Source organism: Procambarus clarkii, chromosome 44 (assembly GCF_040958095.1).
Source record: "Procambarus clarkii isolate CNS0578487 chromosome 44, FALCON_Pclarkii_2.0, whole genome shotgun sequence".
Lineage (NCBI taxonomy): Eukaryota > Metazoa > Arthropoda > Malacostraca > Decapoda > Cambaridae > Procambarus > Procambarus clarkii.
In genome coordinates, this window is record NC_091193.1 from 19,851,747 (window position 1) to 19,872,534 (window position 20,788).

Sequence of the window (20,788 nt, forward strand, 5' to 3'; positions counted from 1 at the left end):
AATGATCACAAACGACTATCAGGTGTCAGGTACTTTAACTCGAGCATTTAGTTATTGTATTAGGAAATAACAAAAAATCTGCTTTGAGTAATAACTAATTTGAAGTCAAATTATTTGTTACATACATTTGCAGCCACTTAGATACATACACTGAGAGCCACTGTAATTTAAGACTAAATGCTGTAACTGAGGAGACCCAGATCTGGCACTATGTTCTCAAGGTAATATTAGGCGAGTACACACACACAGCGTCTGTGTTATATCCAAATATATCAATATACAAATCTATATAACAATACACCAGTCAGCTTTTATTGCTTCACTCTATAATGTCATGCTTCCTCAGCAGGACACAAGCCATATGTTAAGGAGAGGTGGAGAGGGAGTCACTCGTATACAAGCTCATACAAGTTTATAACTGTATATGTAATTATACCAGTATAGTCAGTCGTTCACTAAGCGTTAGGCTGTGATACTCATGCTAAAGCATTGTTGATGTGAGGAAACTGAGTGCCCAAATGAGCCACAGAGATATTAGAAAGAACTTTTTTAGTGTCAGAGTAGTTGACAAATGGAATGCATTAGGCAGTGATGTGGTGGAGGCTGACTCTATACACAGTTTCAAACGTAGATATGAGAGCCCAATAGGCTCAGGACCCTGTACATCAGTTGAGAGGCGGGACCAATGAGTCAGAGCTCAACCCCCGCAAGCACAACTAGGGGAGTACACACACACATCCTCTCAGCCGATTGGACTGAGTGCCCGAGTTATATTCCCGAACAAGGCAAAAAGAAATGCAGTTTCTTTCATCTGACATCTCTCAGATGAAAGATGGTAATGCTCACCTAGCAGTAAAAAATAGTACCAGAAAGTTTGGCAGCTGCTTCGGGCTGCATTCTGGGCATGTATGTGAGAGAGAGAAATATGTAGAAGATGTAATAGAAGACTCAAATATAATAAGGTTGGGAATCAGTACATTCGACAACATATAGTTAGAAAAGCGGGGACCAAGAGCTAACAGCTGGATACTGTAGGTACAAATAGTAAATACAAACCTCACATCTTGCGTGTCACACACAAATTTAGTCGTGGACCCCAAAAGACTCCATATATTGATAATCAATGAAGCACCTTTTTCACTAACTGTAAATACTATTGTTTTTAAATCCGTGCAATGTTGGGTTAGTCAGAGACCATTTAAGAGCGCAGCTGTGTCATCAATAACAGATACGGAGTGACGAGGCTACCGGTGGTGGCCCTTGCACCCTGTCGTGGCCCCCAGTGTCCGGAGAGGACGCAAGAAGTGTAGAGAAGACGCAAGAAGCATGGAGAGGACGCAATAAGTGAGGAGAGGACACAAGAAGTGTTGAGAGGACGCAAGAAGCGTAGAGGACGCAAGAAGCATGGAGAGGACGCAATAAGTGTGGAGAGGACGCAATAAGTGTGGAGATGACACACGAAGTATTGAGGGGACGCAAGAAGTGTTGAAAGGACGCAAGAAGTGTGTGGAGAAGACGCAAGAAGCGTGAAGAGAATACAAGAAGTGTACCAAGACACGTACAAGTGGCTGACCATAGTCAACTGGTGGAGGACGCAGGCCGAGCAAATACTAAATAAGGGGCTAAGATTATCACACCAGTTTATGTGGAAGACATCCTTATCACAAGACTGATGTAGAATCAAAACTCTCAATTCAAACTACCTTAGTAGAAGAAGTTGATAAGTTGTATATGAAATTACAACATAATCACTGATGTTGGGATGATAAGCCTCAGTAAAGTCAACAGAATTTCACTTGGGATGAACTCATCGAGAGATGGAGACGGAAATATTACACCAAATCCTAATCAAATCAGCAAATACAGACGTATCTTGAGTTCTATCTTTCTGTGTTTTGATTCAATTTTTAAACCGCGACATCTTACGACAGTAGCGGACATTCCTAACTCGCAAGATATTGTACAAGCGCTCACCGGTCACTCCGTTGTCAACGTGCAGCCAAAGTAACCCACAAACGGGGTTTCGTTGGCAGGCATTTGAGTTCAGCATTGTGGAAATGTTCAAAATTTTCGCCATCGGCTCAATATTATAGGTTTCTATAGTATTTTTTCAATCAAGGACGGAAGGATTGTGCTCTACTCAGCAACTACGGTAAGATTTGCATGTGCACTTGTATGCAAACGAAACCCGGTTATACAATTTCCCCCCGGAAAATTAACAGCCTAGTTAGGCCTGCTCAGGTGGTATAGACCTATATCTCATGCTTCATTTATAAAAATTTCAGATTTTGAAAGTTCTTTAGTAAGCACATATTTATTATCAATAGTTTGTTTCACCATAAGAGGAAAACTTGGGGTACGGATTTTTTTGTCAAGTTTTTGAAAGATTCAAATCAAATCAATAAAATGTTTATTCAGGTAAAAGTACATACATACAAGATGAGTTACAATCACAATGTTGGATTTCTAGATAGAGCTAGTACATACAGTGCCTAAAGCCACTAATACATACTGTACAGTTTTTCAGGTAAGGTGTGGGGCAAAAACACTTAGACTAAAACTTAATACTAATTGAGATTAAAGCAAAAATTGAGTTTAAAAGGTTGGGGGGGGGGGAACATGGCAGAAATCAGCCGTTAGACCAGTTGATCAACAAACAGTATTGTTTGAAAATAGCAAGACATGGGTTGACATTTAGGGGGTAAGGTAGGTTAGAGTTTATTAGGTAGTACTTAGTTTTTATTGTTGTCCCCTAACTCCCCTTGCCACTTCGTGGGGGAATTGTATAGGGTGTTTATGTAGCTTCAGGGCCTGGGAGTTAGTCAGCTGTCACGGGCTACTTCCTGGGGCGTGTGTGTGTGTGGTGTATGGGGGAAAAAAAAAAGTAGTTAGTAAACAGTTGAGAGGCGGGCCGAAAGAGCAAAGCTCAACCCCCGCAAACACAACTAGGTGAATACAATACAATACAATACAATACAATTTTATTTAGGTAAGGTACATACATACAATAAATATTTACAAGGATTGTTTGACTTATAGGTAGAGCTAGTACATACAATGCCTAAAGCCACTATTACGCAAAGCGTTTCGGGCATACACACACACACACACACACACACACACACACACAGGAAGCAGCCCGTGACAGCTGACTAACTCCCAGGTACCTATTTACTGCTAGGTAACAGGGGCATAGGGTGAAAGAAACTCTGCCCATCGTTTCTCGCCGGTGCCCGTGATCGAACCCCGGACCACAGGATCACGTGGTCCGCTCGGCCACCGGCTCCGGTGTGTGTGTGTGTGTGACACTTAAAACAACTTTAAGTATGTTGCATTTGTAGGTGTTTCCATACAGATTAATGACAGGGAAGGAGCGGAAAGAGGAGGGTGGCGCCACACCAGCCCATTCCAGCTCCAGAGGCCATGATGCTGCCAAGCCGCCACAGGCCGCCCACACCCTCTGGCCCGACAGGTCTGCCTCCTTACCCAGTGTATTCAAAAATCGAATTCAAAATTTTTACCACTATGCATCTTATCTTCCTTGTTTCAGTCCCGAAGTTGTGTCTGCACTATCAAAAACAGCTAATGGAAATAAGTAATAAGTAAAAATTAAATTATTGGTTTATGATCCTTTGGTTTAGTTTAGTTCATTTATTATGCACCCCATACCCATCTTGTGGGCGGTAGTGGAAAGGGTTACAGAGGCACATAATGGGCTCAGGGACTGAACCCCACAATTCATTTAGCTAAGCAAGTTGCAAAACTGAGAAATATGTAATTTTGTTGTTTAATACTCAGTTATTGAACTGTATTTCTCTGAGATTGTTATCCTGTTGGTGTTGTTTTAACCGTTTGCTTGCTGGTGTGTCGGCGTCAGAGGGTCAACGTCCTGGGTGCTGGAGGAGATCCTGAACCTCTCACAGCAGCTGCTGGCAGACAAGTGAGTATAGCTATGGCTCCTCTTGTTAACCACCCCTATTATCAACAATTCAACAATAACAACCACAACTATTCGTTTATTCACATCATAAGCATATATTTAATATATATTATGTGTATATTTCTATTATTGCTTTGTGTACTTTTTTTCCTCAAATAATAATGTCGGGAAGTTTTAGCGGTGGTGTGTGTGTTCAGACTGACACAGTGCACTACTGATTGCATCAAGTCCAGTCAGGAAAAAGCCATACTACAATAAATAATTAATTCTCGTTATCGAGGACAGGATACCATGTCGTCCTACCGTCTACCTAACCTAGACTACCTAGCCTCCTAACCTAACCTTAGCGTATCAAGTACTTTTGCCGCTAGACCACAACTGACTGTACTAAAGTGTTGGTAGTCGTGGACTATTTCCTCAACACCCGACACCGCTTGATGGTCAACTTGAGCAACTCTAGCGCCTAAAGTACTTGATACGCTAAGGTGCACGGTGCTCCTGGCTGTCTGTGTTCGAATCCAGGCGAGGCCAGGCGTTTGGGGCTAGCCACGCAAAACTTTGCGGGTAACTTGTGATTGTATGGAGAGTGCCATAGGTTGGTTGGGGTCAACCCCCATTTCCCTTCTTTAAAAAGGTTCGGCTACTATTCCGAATCCCAGCGACTTCTATGAAGTCTGAAATGTGGGTTTGATTGTGATTGCCCACAGGATTTTTCAGCAGATTTTTGAACTGATACTGATGTTGATTACACGTCGATAACGTAGAATTAACATTATTCCATCATCTTTCACCCTCTACCCAGTGGGCACGATATCCAAGAGTAATATTAATCCAACATTGAATTAACGTTACTCTTTGATATTGTGCCCACAAGATGGGAAATAAAATATGATGGGGAGAGATTATGAGGGATAGAGAACAAGAGGGAGGGAAGGAGAGAGAAAACAGGACGGTAGGAGAGTATGGGAGGGAGAGAAAGAGAGAGATAATAGGAGGAAGAGAGAATGGAAGGGTGGGATTAAAGAAGAGAGACTGGGAGGCAGGGAGGGTATAAAATAGGAGGGAGGTACTGAGGACGACATAATAGGAAGAAGGGAGAGAGAGAACGGGACGATGAGAGAAGAGAGGACGGGAAAGGGAGAGAAATAATGGCAGGGAAGGAGTATGTGAGAGATTGAGGAGGAGGGAGAGAGAACTAACTTTCTGGCGCCTTTCTCTCTTCCCCGAGGGATGGGGAAGAGAGAAAGGAAGGAAATGATAAAAAACGAAAAAGAAGGTGGAGAAAAAAAGTGGGAGGGAGAACAGAAGCGAGAGAGAGAGAGAGGGGGGAAAGGAAAGAGAAGAGAGGGAGGGCGAAAGGATTGCGGATCATAATAAAGTCATCAGGTCAAACACAGACACGAGAGATCACTGCGGATGGCCTCTCCTATGACTTCATATTGTACAAGAGCCCGGGAAAAGGAGCGCGGTGAAGACACGTGAAATTTGTGGACATGGAATTATAAATATTCGTAATTGTGGACGGGTTGTGAGCAAATTGTGAACCACAAACAAGGGGTGCCTTATATTTTATGTTCTCATCTGATTTTTAGTCAGAGTTGATTTGTTTTTGTAAATATGCCCCTCCCATCACGAGACTACACGTACATATGACCTTCTCATCACTAGGATACACTATATGACCCTCCCATCGCGAGGCTACACGTACATATGACCTTCTCATCACTAGGATACACTATATGACCCTCCCATCGCGAGGCTACACGTACATATGACCTTCTCATCACTAGGATACACTATATGACCCTCCCATCACGAGGCTACACGTACATATGACCTTCTCATCACTAGGATACACTATATGACCCTCCCATCGCGAGGCTACACGTACATATGACCCCTCCCATCGCGAGGCTACACGTACATATGACCCCTCCCATCGCGAGACTACACGTACATATGACCCCTCCCATCGCGAGACTACACGTACATATAACCACTCCCATCGCGAGACTACACGTACATATGACCCCTCCCATCGCGAGGCTACACGTACATATGACCCTCCCATCGCGAGACTACACGTACATATGACCTTCCCATCACGAGGTTTATCGCTGCCTCTATATTATTGTTCAAGAATCATGACTCCCGCATTGTCTCGGTGTACAAGGGTAAAGGCTACACGAGCCAGGAGGGCCGCCATGCACCATCATATATGCATCATGTTTTGGGAGCCGGAACTGGGTCACGCGAGGATTAAAAGAAAATTCCGTCAGATGCCGTAGTCATTTTCTGAATATCGGCAGCTTCCTCTGTGTCCATTTTTTTAAATGTTAAAAGTTTCATGGTGACTGAAATATCATTAATGGGTTTACAATAAATGGTTAATGCAGAACTAACTCGCTATAATGGGTCTCGATAGTACAGCTGGGTTCATTCTCGATTCACAATCAGGAATCGCGGATTCGAATCCCAGGCGGGAATAAAATGGTTGGCCACGTTTCCTATCATCTAATACGTCTCTTCAGTAAATAGGTAATAGAGAGTTAGTCAACTGTTGTAGGGTTGCATCCTGGGGAGGATCAGGAGTTCGACCCTGTGGTTGTTATCCCAAGAAAACTTTCCACAGTTAATATTAAGCATCCTTGTCTCCTCGCTAGTTCCTATAGAGGAACGTCTGAACAGTGAGAACAGTAGGTCACATAATGAACATATTAACAGACATCTAGCACTTTTACAATCTGTAAATTATACTAATTTTAAACTACATTACATAGTATTAAACACTGAATAATCTCTGCGTGTTAATATTTGATCTGAATTCTGCAAAACAGGCACTCTATCCCCCCCCAACCCACAGGTCATCACACCCCCCATCGTGCCCCTCCCCCACCTATAGGGCCCCCCCCCTCCTTACAGGCCATCCCCCACCCCCCCTCAGGTCATGTGGTGGGGGGGGGGGATGCCCCCACCCAGTCTCTCACCGAGGAGCTCTGCTGGTCGATACACTAGTGTTTTTTTAAGCTTTTCTTCGTGAGAGCGTATAGTGAGGCGCACGTGGAGCAGGAATGACGTGTCAATGGTGATAACATAGAACAGTTGACATCGTTCTCGACTCACAATCAGGGATCGCAGGTTCGATATATATATATATATATGTTGTTGAATATGACCAAAAAAGTAAGATTAATAATTCTAACACGAATTTTTTCAATATTTCTTATGTTTTTCTTCACTGTCGGTGGTAATGGAAATATCAATTCTCCAAAATTCATTTTTTTTTATTAATGGTCTGACGCTTAGAAGCGTTTCGTAAGGGCTTCTTACATTCTCAAAGACTTCTTTACACTTAACACTATACTTATGAAATACATTTATGATACACTCGATGCACTGTGTATATGTGCATCGAGTGTATATATAAACATATACATATTTACAAGAAAGACTGCTACCAATATATATATATATATATATATATATATATATATATATATATATATATATATATATATATATATATATGTGTGTGTATATCACGAAAATAAACACGTGATTAAGAATGTGACAATGTCAGACCACGGAGGAAAAATGAAACAGGAAATTTCCTGTTTCATTTTTCCTCCGTGGTCTGACATTGTCATATATATATATATATATATATATATATATATATATATATATATATATATATATATATATATATATATATATATATATATATCAGGAGTGAAGCAATGTCGCCGGAGGTGAACGCCATGGCGGCCGACGAGAGCAGCTTGCAAGAACTGTACCTGGTCAATATAACGGACCCGTTCGCCATCTTTGGCCTCAACGGCACCTACAACGCCACCCGCAACGTGACCTCCAGGGGCGGCGGTGTCTTCGAGGATACGGAGGATTTTGGCAACGATGCCTCCTGGATCTTGACAGCCACCTTCATCATCTTCACCATGCAGTCAGGTGAAGCCATGATGTATTCAAGAGAGGCCAGTACAGGCAGGAGAGGTTAGGAGACAGTTAGGTGAGGCCAGAAGACAGGCAAGTAGGATCATGACACGTTCAGAACCCTCCCGTACAGTTCAGTGTGAGCGAACACACTCCTCGCAGACTAAATTAGTTTGACAGGTGTTTAAAACATTCCCTGAAGGCCAGGGTAGCGTGACAGGTGTTAACAGACACCTCGGACACAAGCTTGTCTGGTCAATAAATACTTCATGTTCCACCAACGGGTATACATAAGTTTACATCGATATACATGTAGTTTTTACTTTTAAAATACAGCGTTATCAAAAATGTCATAAATGTAATTTTATATAAATGTTATGTAAATTCTTCGCCAGGAAATTGTTACTACTTCCTCTTTTAGTATGAGAACTCACAACAGTAATTAAAATATAAATAATAACATGAAATTCTTTGTTTCTCATTAAGACGTTTTAAATATTATTTGACTCTATTTAATTTGGAAGATATAATCTATTGATTAAATAAGTAGAGGAGAACTACGGAGCAAAATAAACACAGAAAATCATGATAATCTTCCACATCCTCGTGTCACGTGGTTAGGCTTCGGTCTACTGGAGTCCGGGTGTGTGTCGATGAAGAACGAGACAAACATCATGGTGAAGAACGTGGTGGACGTGGTGCTGGGAGGCTTCACCTACTGGCTCTTCGGCTACGCCCTCTCTTTCGGCAAGTCGGAGTGGACCAACCCGTTCTGCGGCTGGGGCGACTTTGCCATCAACCCCAGTGAGGAGAGTATGGGCACCATCTATACCACTTTCTTCTTCCAGCTCTCCTTCGCCACCACAGCGACCACCATAGTGTCCGGGGCTATCGCTGAAAGGTGAGGACGTCAAGAAATATATTAAGGAAAATAATTTGTTACTTCATATTTTATATTGTATATTATACCACCATTCAGGTCTTGATAAAATATCATCCAGGAATTGTAATGACAATACAACATCAGCAATAATAATAATATACAAATAATTCACATTAACGTGATGTATCAATGGGAAAATCAGCAGTTGCCAGTAGAATCCAGTGTGCAGATTCGAGTCTTCTCCATGACTCCTACTGATGTTCTCAATAATAATAATAATAACTTGCCCAAGTGATCATTATATCGTTTATTGGCCTAATGGCCGGCTTCTTAACTTCTCAGGAGCTCTGATGATCTAACTTTGATCCTTGAAAGCTCTGATGAGCTTAACTGTATCCATACTTGAAAGTCAGGACAAAGGAGATGCCAAGTGAGCTTGGTCATCTTAACACCTGGTCAAACGTGCAATTATTTAACAATCTGGGGCCAGATTCACGAAGCTCTTTCGATTCGATTCACCTGCCCGAAACGCTTTGCGTAATAGTGGCTTTAGGCATTGTATGTACTAGCTCTATCTATAAAGCCAACAAACTTTGTAAAATCTCTTTATGTATGTACCTTACCTAAATAAAAATTATTATTATTATTAAAGCAGTTACGCAAACACTTACGAACCTGTCCATCTTTTCTCAATCTTTGGCGGCTTTGTTTCCAATTATTAAACAGTTAATGAGCTCCGAAGCACCAGGAGGCTGTTAATAACAATAACAACAGTTGAATGGGAAGTTTTCATGCATGTAAACTGTTTAATAAATGTAACCAAAGCCATCAAAGATTGAGGAAAGATGTACACGTTCGTAAGTGCTTGCGTAAGTGCTTTCGTGAATCTGGCCCTGGCAGGGTCTCGGTTTGTATAGCTACGAATCTGCGAAATGTAAACACCGTTGAGGTCCCCCCTCGTGTTCACTGCCACTTGCTGTCAGGCTTCAGGTCCTCATTTACACTTCTAGGAACTAATAGGCAAATTATGCCTTTTTCTCATAAGGAAGTCACAAATCTAGCTAATAGGATTTGCTCTTGGTTTTCAGACATTCGTTTTTCACTGGCCGCTTTATCTTTGCCATAAATATCAACAGGATTGTAAAATCTAACCAAGGAATATGTGATGTGTATAATGGCGTAGCAGAACAGCAGGTATAATGGCGTAGCAGAACAGGAGGTATAATGGCGTAGCAGAACAGCAGGTATAATGGCGTAGCAGAACAGCAGGTATAATGGCGTAGCAGAACAGCAGGTATAATGGTGTAGCAGAACAGCAGGTATAATGGTGTAGCAGAACAGCAGGTATAATGGCGTAGCAGAACAGCAGGTATAATGGTGTAGCAGAACAGCAGGTATAATGGTGTAGCAGAACAGCAGGTTTAATAAAATAACTAGTCAGAACAGAAATCAGGAATATCCGCATATCCGCAACTGGATCCTTGACATTGTTAAGATATTACTGACAAAAAGAGATGGGTTGCTAACACGCAGTTTACAGCAAGTCCTGTACGTCCTTGTTACAAGTGCTGTTGTCACAGATAGTTTGATTAATTCCAGTCACTGAATCTGCTGGTGTAGACCTGATGACATTATATACAATGTTAAATAAAAAAAACTATTTGGTGATTGTGTTTATGTCTGGAATCATACTTTAATTCTCTGCCTAACAAATTGGGTTAGGCACGACAAATAGTCCGGTAGAATTCACTTGAATTCTATGTTTGTGGCTCTAAGCTATATTATCCTGTCGATTTCCACTGTGAATAGTCTGTCATATTGCACTGGTTATATTGCAAACAGAGGTGGTCCATGGGAACTAATTTTGTACAACTATATTTATAATGTAAGTCTCATTATTACAATTTTAGTTATATGTTTTGCCAATATGTTTCAGCTGAAAGTTTAGTTTTTTTACAGCTGTTTACCTGTTCAGTACAGTCAGAAAAATAACAATTTGTATATATTAATTACGAATAAGGCTTCAGATTATGATTCAGATAATCAATCGACCACAACATTTACACATCCGATACCTCTCATCTGCCAACAAACGAGAGTTCCTGTATTAACTCACGATGGGTGTCACTCTCCGACAGGTTCAACTTCATGGCGTATGTGGTGTTCTCGGCGGTGAACACAATAGTATATTGCGTGCCCGCTGGCTGGCTATGGGGCTCCCATGGCTTCCTCTTCAAGCTGGGAGCCGTGGACATCGCTGGGTCTTGTGGCGTCCATCTCTGCGGAGGATCATCTGGTATGATCTTGTACCTAAGTTGGTCATTGCAAAGCTTACCTTGCAGTAACCTTGGAGTTAAGCTTAATTTTAACAATTTTGGAAACGTGTTCTTGTTGTTTGCAGCTTGCAATGGCTGGTTCACAAGAGTATTTCTAGTATTCTTTATTTTTTTTCATTATTTATCTTTAATATAGGTAAACTTTCTCAACAGCTCGTTTAATTGTCATTATGATTCAAAACCCTCTCTACGATACTTATAGTTTCTGCTTGTGTCGTCACAGCTCTGGTGGCGGCAGCGATGGTGGGTCCAAGGATTGGCCGCTATGACAATAACGAAAACCCGTTGCCAATGGGATCCCCCACCAACGCCATCCTAGGCATGTTCATGCTCTGGTGGGGCTGGCTAGGCTTCAACTGCGGCAGGTAACACTACACAAAATTAATGACAAATATTTGTACTGGAGGAAACGATGAGATTAATAAGATGAAATACTTGTAAAGAAGTCAAAGGTTGGCGATTGTATTTGAAGGATGACTGCATAACTTGGCTTCATCTGGTAGAAAATAATATCTAAAATTAAGTTTATGGTATAGACTATAGAGTAACTAGAAATTTGAGAAAAGATAATACATAATTAATATTCAATACGAGGAGACCAACAACTTTATTTTGTTTTTGTTGTATGGTAAAGCTTGTCATTACTTTTCTTTTATCATTTAGACGAATCTTCCCACTTGTTCTTTCTTGCTTTCGCCATCTCTAACCTTACACTTGTATTGCTTACAGCACCTTCGGCATCACGGGAGACAAGTGGAAGTACGCAGCACGGACGGCAGTTGTCACCATCCAATCCAGCATCGGCGGGGGTCTTGCCGGAATGAGTCTCTCCTGGTACAAGAACCGCAGACTGGAGATCGGTGACGTGGTCAACAGCATTCTGGGTGCGCTCGTCAGCATCACAGGTGGGCGTCTGCATGTTATATACAGTATTGGAGTAGCACAGTCGCCCGCGCTGTGGATCCTGGAGGGATACTAATGGTGCTGGGGAGGCAGGTACCTTGTGTTGCTCACGTTCGAACATTTTTGATTTGGTAAATCATATTTTAGTGGAGTGTTAAATCGTAAGAACGGGCTGGCGAGTCAGGAATTGGTACGGTCGGTGCAGGTTTTAGAGTTTCTTTCCCCAGCTGGTTGTGCGCTCTTCACTACCTGGGAAGCCCTCTTCGTTGGTATAGTAGGGGGAGTCATCGCAGTGATGGCCATGCCGCTCTTTGACAAGCTCCACATTGATGACCCCGTAGGCGCCACTTCCGTCCACGGTACGTCCCGAGCTCTTAACTTTGAAACTACGTACAATTTACAAAATTACAATTCTCTTATCTTAATATCGTAAACGTAAATAAATCCCTCTTGACTAATATCAAAGCGCATGATTCCCTTCTCTTCCTAACTTATTTATTTATTTATTTATTTATTTATTTATTCATTCATTCATATACAAGAAGACACGAAGGTTTGTTAAAGTACATATGTTGGAGGGTGAGTAGTAAGTACATTTTTGCACAGCACGAAGGCTCTTAAGATAACAATTAAGCATTGTCTACCTTGCAATATTTCTCCCTTGTAATATACTGGATAAGATAAGCACAAGAATACTGTGTGAGATGATTGTGTTGTGTATTTCTGGTGTTGTAGGTGTGTGTGGGTTTTGGGCCATGATCGCCATCGGACTCTTTGTTAAGGCAGATAAACTGATCGGCTTGACAGGCGGCAAAGATGGACTCTTCAGAGGCAAGCCACTCCAGTTACTGGTGTTGGGGTACTGACATTAACCATAATAATAATAATAACAATGACGATAATAGTAGGCATCATAATAATAATGTTAATAATAACAAAAAGCGTCTTGTGCTGCAGGAGGAGGCTTCTACCTGCTGGGTATTCAGACTCTGGCGTGTCTGGCCATCGTTGTGTGGTCCACCAGCACCACTTTCATTATTCTCTTCGTGAGTACCGTCTTTCACAGTTTATGTATACACGTGTATTGCTCAGTCTATAGTTTAGTTAGTTTAGTTCATTTATTATGCACCCCATACCCATCTTGTGGGCGGTAGTGGAAAGGGTTACAGAGGCACATAATGGGCTCAGGGACTGAACCCCACAATTCATTTAGCTAAGCAAGTTACAATCTTGATGAGCTAGTTACAAAATTCAGTCTATATACAGTACATTCAGCAGTTTACTTTCACTGTGAAAGTAGATTAATCATCCATTAATTTGTGAGAGATTAGATTAGGCTTCAAAGTTAGAAATAAGATAGATTGCTGTGTTAGATGTCATTTCCAGATATTTTGAGAATTTACTTAAATAAAATGTCCTAATTGTCATTTGAATGAAATAATGAAATTTATCACAAAATGAAATAATAAAAATCAACTTGGTTGATCTGACTCTAAGGTCCTTTTCTTCATCAATCTGATGCAAGGTAATGTTGATGATTTAGTAGTTGTGTTGTGCATTGTTATGCCCCACATGCAAAGTCTTGCATTTTTCGATATTAAAAGGCATTTGCCAGCCTTCCTACCATTTGTGGTGTTCATTTAATTGTTTTAAGTAGTATTATTTTGATTATAAGTGGAGTGCCTATGTATATCTCATCCAATTTCACCTTTTTGTTTCGCATACCATCTATACACTAATCTAATATTTTTAACTTTGGTTATAGATTAGTCAGTGATATTTCCTTGTACCATAAATTAGGCGGCCGGTGCTATTCTCACTGTGTTCTTAAAATAATATCAACGCTTTTAAATACAAAAAATAATAGAACGATAACATCATTGTTGACATTCCACGTTCCACTGACTTTTTAATATCTAACTGAAGAACTCTTTCTATGTGGTTTAGCTCGTCAACAAGTTTTTCCCAATCCGCATGACGGAGTGGGAGGAGCTGGTCGGGGCCGACTTCGCCGAACACGCCATCTACCGGAGGAGCATCGGGGTATCGAGGGCGGTGTCGGTGCTGGGCCTGGAGCACCATGGCAACGACTACAGCGACGTCCGGCCCCAGGGCGACAACCCTTGTATGTCCAGCTCATGGCAGGCTCTCTCAGCTGTTTGTCATGTTTTAAATTAAACGTTTAGAAACTCCATTCCAAAACATTAGCATGAGTAGTTCACAAATATTTTGGTTGTGTAAATAATTACAAGTTTTAAAATTAGGACTGTTAAGAGTCAAAAAAGTAAAAAAGTAAAAAAAGTAAAAAAATACTTTCTCCAAAGAAGATATATATTTCTTAGGATGAGGTCTCCCATGCTGTAACACAATAATCCAAGTTGGGGTGCACCACAGATTTATACACTCGAATAACTTCCTTATTGTCCTTGAAGTTAAATGTTCGTTTAAGTATTCCTAGTGTTTGGTTGGCTTTGTTTTTCTGACGTTTCCACTTGTGTAACTTTCAGTGAATAGTGGATTCTGACTCCAATGTCAAAATTCCAAGGATTGATATATCCAAACCATCTACTGTTGCAAAGATGTAGTGGAACATGTCAGCTTCCGAGACTGGCTTATATTATATACATTGAAAGTTATCTTACTTCAGAATGCTTGCAATAAACTCGCAACTTACTGGAGTGAGAAATGCCGCACGTGTACAAATAAACTCAATTAACAGGAAAGGTGCCACAATTAAGTCCAAGTACCGGTCACAGGTATATTCAGATTACTGTTGCGAACTCTTATTTAATCATGTATTAAATTAATTGCTTCTGTGTAGAAGAGGGTGCGCAAATATTTTGTATATAGACCTACTCTTACAAGAGTGATTTGTATTTTCTGTTGTTCCCTCCCCATCTCAGCAGGTTGTAAAATATTATTAAGCTCAGTGACGTGCACCACCATTAGCCTCTCCTACACCCTCCTCACCTGCCATTACCTCGCCATTATATATTCTTAATCTACCATTTTTTCTCAGGTCACGTTCAGGTACTGGACAACATGGCAGCTAAGAAAGCTCGTCGCGGGTCCACCGTCTCCAAGGCGGTGGAGCCGGTAACCCGCCCCAGCTTCCTGGCCTCTTTCCTCCCAAGAATCATCGTCAGGAGAGCCTCTGCCGATACGTCAAATTCCTCTACCATTGAAGTCACGCCAGTGGAGTCACTAGAGGGGCCAGCCCGGGCCTGGACATGAAGCTGGGGTTCCTTTTACACCTCCGCCTTCCCCACGACCTCGCCTCCAACCATATCTTGGATTCAAAGTTATTTTTCACGTGTAATAAGTCAAATTCTAAGTGATTTGCTACATGATCTCAATTTCACAGGTAACCCTTATGTCTGCAACTGTGAAACCTTCGACATGAAAGATCTTGAGTTTTTATACTCTCGGCCCCATGGTCAAACATTAGAGATACTAAATTCGTCGAGGCTATTAAGCGACTGACCTTAACCCAGGAAACGACCCACAACAGTTGCATAACTCCTTACTACATATTGACTTATAGGTAAACTGAGACATCATGTGTAAGTGAGGTTACCTGCCTGAACGATTCCCAGGCAGGATTCCCGTCCTGCTTGGGAAGCGAATTTCCGTTGTGAACACTGAAATACTGTTTTCCCCAGAGATCCCACACATATGTGGGATCAGTTTAGTTCATTTATTATGCACCCCATACCCATAAGATGGGTATGGGGTACATAATAAATGAACTAACCTGATCCCACATAGCTAACTAATAAGAATATATAATAATAATAATAATAATAATAATAATAATAATGGTTATTCAGGTAAAAGTACATACATACAAGATGAGTTACAAACAGATTGTTGGATTTCTAGATAGAGCTAGTACATACTGTGCCTAAAGCCACTAATACGCACACGTTTCGGGCAATAATAATTGCTCATAAATAATAATTTATGCGTATGGTATTTGCAGAGTAACACCATCAATGTCTTCTATTACGACACAGTGTTAAGAGTGGAATCCCAGTGAGTTAGTGTTAATTGTTATGGACCCCCCATACCCATTCTGTGGGTGGTGTCTGAAAGATTTGTCATATAATGGGTTCAGGAACTGCAGGACCCTAATGCTTTTTAGCTAAGTCACTTTAACTTGCGTTGAATTTAACTGGCACATAAGATATGTCTGTAAATATAGATTTTGTTCATTCCTGGAAAAAATCATGGCAAATGGGGGGAACCTTTGACAAACCGCCGGCTTCTTGCCCTCGTCGAGGCCACTATAGTGTTAGTGGCCCTCAGGTAAATCAGGTAAATGATGAATGTGGGAAGTGTTGAAGTCAACGATTATTTTGATATGTGTTGGACACGGGCTTTTCGGGAATTTGGCTTTATAGTTGATATTTCAGCATTTTGAGTACAACTGTGGTTCTGTTTCGATCGTCTCGCTTTTATACATATGAAAAGAGTGACTCTGCAGTGTTCCAGGAATACATATTCCGTGTTTTGAGCCCAGTGTACAACGTAGACATTCTTGCAGTGTACAGGCAATCAACTTGTCTAGGAGGGGGCGCTAGAAATATTTGGGAAAACTCCCTACACCACAACACTTCTATCGCCATATTTAATATGACGCAAACATCATATTTTTTTTATAAAAAAAAATTCTCACGCCAGAAAAACAAGCTTTAAAGTTTTATGACAAGCTGTTCTTGTCGCGCTGATTAAAACAGAGGATGTCGTTAACTGGAGTATGTCCTTAACGAAGTATGTCGTTAACATACTAGAGTGTACCTGAGGGCCACTAGATTTTCAGTGGTTTCGACGAGGACAGGAAGGCGGCGGCTTATCGAAGGTCCCCCCTACCCCCCAACATTTGCCTTACGACTTCGGTTTCATGGTTTTATAACCCTATTGGGTGAAAAAGCATCCTCCGCATTGCGGCTTCTTGAGTTTGAAACCGTTGCTTATTTTTGTGTTACATCTGATCTTTTAAAGAAATTATCCGGATCAACATCTAACAAATTGTTCATTATTTTAAAAGTTTGCATTAAATCAGCCCTGTCATGCCTGGTTTGCAGTGTTGATAGTCCTGTGGCCCTTAACCGTTCCTCATATGAGAATCGACTTAGTTCAGGAATGATTTTTGTTGCCTGTTGAACATGTCAGCTGTATATATGTCCACGGATCTAGTGGTGTAATCTGCTTCTGTTTAGTTGTATATACACTGAAAGCTTACTTAAGTCCTGACTTATATACAGGATCAAAGTATATACACTTGCTGGTCGGTGCAGTAAGTAGTCCTTAAGCTCACCACAAAACCACTTTAAATTACTTAATTTAAAAGTGAGTACACTTAATTAACTGTTAACTTGTAAATCACTGCAAGTTTTCAATGTATACCTTGATTTCACATCACTTCAAATTCTTCATGTATATTTCATTCACTAGCTTTAAGAATTTGGTTTTAGAATGACTATGTTAACTTTCAAACTACAACAAATTCTCATTAATGTGTATACTTCAATCACTATAGTTTTAATTCTTTAGTTGTTTTAAGTTAAGATAGCTTGCTCATCTTGTAACTTACAAATCACTACAAATTCCCAATATATATCTAAATTACGTTCTTTATTTATATAAATAACTACAGACGTACTGTATTTAGAGTACAGTATTACAATAAAACTTGACAAATTTATTTAGCCAAGGAACACAGTTTTATTACCTGAACCCTCTGTGTAAAGGTTTTTATCTGTGTAAAGTGCGCTAACAATCTCTCATGACATCTGTACTGTAAATTTGTATAGGTAAATATGTTCAGCTAAGAGTCTGTCAGGTGCCACTGTAACCTGTATTTTACTATTCGAGGAAGGAGTATGTACTAGGCTGGCATATCTGTATTGTACGTTAATGAGCTGACTAGGCTAAACTAACCAAAACTTAAATGTCGGTGTATATGTTAATAAACTCTGTAATAGTTCATCATTGATGTTATTTGTCTAGCAAAACAGGTATATTGAAGCTCAGTTTCTGACCCCGTTATATCTATGTGTGTACTTCTACCATCTTTCTATAAGCTTTCACACGATGGGTATACGTTGCATAATAAACTAAACTATTTACGTCACTTTTTCATCAGTACGATATATAAAATTAATGATGGTTGGAATTCTCTCAGAGTGGAGTCTATTTTTAAAACTGATAAGTAAGGGTAGAGCCAGCTACCTATACAGAGACAGTAAGTACAAAGAGTCCACCAGACTGTGACAGCCTAGCTAGTTCAGTCTAGTTTATATATATATATAGCCTAGCTATATATATATATATATATATGTCGTACCTAGTAGCCAGAACTCACTTTTTGGCCTACTATTCAAGGCCCGATTTGCCTAATAAGCCAAGTTTTCCTGAATTAATATATTTTTTCTAATTTTTTTCTTATGAAATGATAAAGCTACCCATTTCATTATGTATGAGGTCAATTTTTTTTTATTGGAGTTAAAATTAACGTAGATATATGACCGAACCTAACCAACCCTACCTAACCTAACCTAACCTATCTTTATAGGTTAGGTTTGGTTAGGTAGCCGAAAAAGTTAGGTTAGGTTAGGTTAGGTAGTCGAAAAACAATTAATTCATGAAAACTTGGCTTATTAGGCAAATCGGGCCTTGCATAGTAGGCTGAGAAGTGCGTTCTGGCTACTAGGTACGACATATATATATATATATATATATATATATATATATATATATATATATATATATATATATATTAAATATGACCGAAAAAGTAAGATTAATAATTGTAACACGAATTTTCTCAATATTTCTTATGGTTCTTTTCACTGTCGATGGTAATTGAAAAATCAGTTCTCCAAAATTCATTTTTATTTCTAGTCTGACGCGACACTTGAACGTGTTTCGTAATAACTTATTACATTTTCAAAGACTTTAATTTACACACACACAACTATAATCTGCAAACACTAAAACAGATTTCTTACTATGCTATAATTCAAATGGCTTTTCATTTTATATACCTGCATTTGGGTGAGGTGATATGTTACAACAGTTTTGGAGGAGGTGAAAACAAACTTTCAACACAAGATAGAACACGAAATCTTGGGTAATATTGGGTAAAGTTAAAGGGGAAGAATGGAAGTAAATGCAAAAGGCCTGTTGGCCCATATTTCTTGATGCTTCTATATTGGTGCGGAGTCTTGAAGTGGGTAGAATATATATTCTACCCACTTCAAGACTCCGCACCAATATAGATTGCACATTGTTGTATATACCTAATCTTGTTAAATAAAATAAAAAAACTGAATCGTGGAAACACTTGTAGATCTTACCGAGGATCCACAAGTAATAATTACTTGTGGATCTTGACCTAAACTAAAAATACTTCCTACCTAATAATCGTATTTTATAAATATAATTTCCAAATCAAACATACATTCAAAGATATTTATACATAAATTAATCGATACAACTGGCTGGAAGATTGTGGCATCTCTTCAAGTAAGAATTCGGCTCAAAAATCACGCTCAGGAGTCAAATTTCCAACATTTTAGATATTTTGAAAACTGCAGGGGGGGTTTGGGCAAAATATGACCCATCGCCGTTTTCAGTAATTGGTATATTTTCAGTGTAAAAAGTCGTAATTTGAGAATGAAAATAGGTGCAGAGAGTCAGAATTCGGCTCAAAAATCACGCTCAGCAGTCAAATTTCGGACATTTCAGATATTTTGACAACCGCAGGGGGGGTTTGGGCAAAATATGACCCATCGCCGTTTTCAGTAATTGGCATATTTTCGGTGTAAAAAGTAGTAATTTGAAAATGAAAATAGGTGCAGAGAGTCAGAATTCGGCTCAAAAATCACGCTCAGGAGTCAAATTTCCGACATTTCAGATATTTTGAAAATTGCAGGGGGGGTTTGGGCAAAATATGACCCATCACCGTTTTCAGTAATTGGCATATTTTCGGTATAAAAAGTCGTAATTTGAAAATGAAAATAGGTGCAGAGAGTCAGAATTCAGCTCAGAAACCACGCTCAGGAGTCAAATTTCGGACATTTACGATATTTTGAAAACTGCAGGGGGTTTGGGCAAAATATGACCCATCGCCGTTTTCAGTAATTGGCATACTTTCGGTGTAAAAAGTCGTAATTTGAAAATGAAAATAGGTGCAGAGTCAGAATTCGGCTCAAAAATCACGCTCAGGAGTCAAATTTCCGACACTTCAGATATTTTGAAAACTGCAGGGGGGTTTGGGCAAAATATGACCCATCGCCGTTTTCAGTAATTGGCATATTTTCGGTGTAAAAAGTCGTAATTTGAAAATGAAAATAGGTGCAGAGTCAGAATTCGGCTCAAAAATCACGCTCAGGAGTCAAATTTCCGACATTTCAGATATTTTGAAAACTGCAGGGGGGTTTGGGCAAAATAGGACCCATCGCCGTTTTCAGTAATTGGCATATTTTCGGTGTAAAAAGTAGTAATTTGAAAATGAAAATAGGTGCAGAGAGTCAGAATTCGGCTCAAAAATCACGCTTAGGAGTCAAATTTCGGACATTTCAGATATTTTGAAAACATCAGGGGGGTTTGGGCAAAATATGACCCATCGCCGTTTTCAGTAATTGGCATATTTTCGATATAAAAAGTCGTAATTTGAAAATGAAAATAGGTGCAGAGAGTCAGAATTCGGCTCAAAAATCACGCTCAGGACTCAAATTTCCGACATTTCAGATATTTTGAAAACTGCAG

General features: G+C 40.0%; 1 protein-coding gene across 3 annotated transcripts; it reads left to right on the forward strand.

The window, feature by feature from the left end:
- Positions 1-380: 380 nt before the first annotated feature.
- On the forward strand, positions 381-18,004 carry LOC123745303 (putative ammonium transporter 3). Of its 3 annotated transcripts, XM_045725707.2 has the most exons (13): positions 381-2,152; positions 3,356-3,472; positions 3,878-3,940; positions 7,671-7,906; positions 8,513-8,792; positions 10,913-11,070; positions 11,334-11,475; positions 11,840-12,015; positions 12,241-12,372; positions 12,749-12,844; positions 12,971-13,059; positions 13,961-14,138; positions 15,033-18,004. In XM_045725707.2, exons 2-13 carry the CDS (start codon positions 3,360-3,362, stop codon positions 15,245-15,247), a joined length of 1,878 nt encoding a protein of 625 aa, XP_045581663.2. In that variant the 5' UTR covers positions 381-2,152; positions 3,356-3,359; the 3' UTR covers positions 15,248-18,004. The 3 variants fall into 3 exon arrangements, with proteins under 3 accessions (XP_045581663.2, XP_045581666.2, XP_045581665.2); XM_045725710.2 differs by lacking the exons at positions 381-2,152; positions 3,356-3,472 and having other exon boundaries at positions 3,536-3,940; XM_045725709.2 differs by lacking the exons at positions 381-2,152; positions 3,356-3,472; positions 3,878-3,940 and adding an exon at positions 6,936-7,078.
- The last annotated feature ends 2,784 nt before the right edge of the window (positions 18,005-20,788 follow it).

Coding starts and splice junctions, on each gene's coding strand:
- LOC123745303 (XM_045725707.2), top strand. CDS start 3,360: ATGACAGGGAAGGAGCGGAAAGAGGAGGGTGGCGCCACACCAGCCCAT. Junction 3,473..3,877: donor CACACCCTCTGGCCCGACAG/GTCTGCCTCCTT, acceptor TGTCGGCGTCAG/AGGGTCAACGTCCTGGGTGC. Junction 8,793..10,912: donor TCCGGGGCTATCGCTGAAAG/GTGAGGACGTCA, acceptor ACTCTCCGACAG/GTTCAACTTCATGGCGTATG.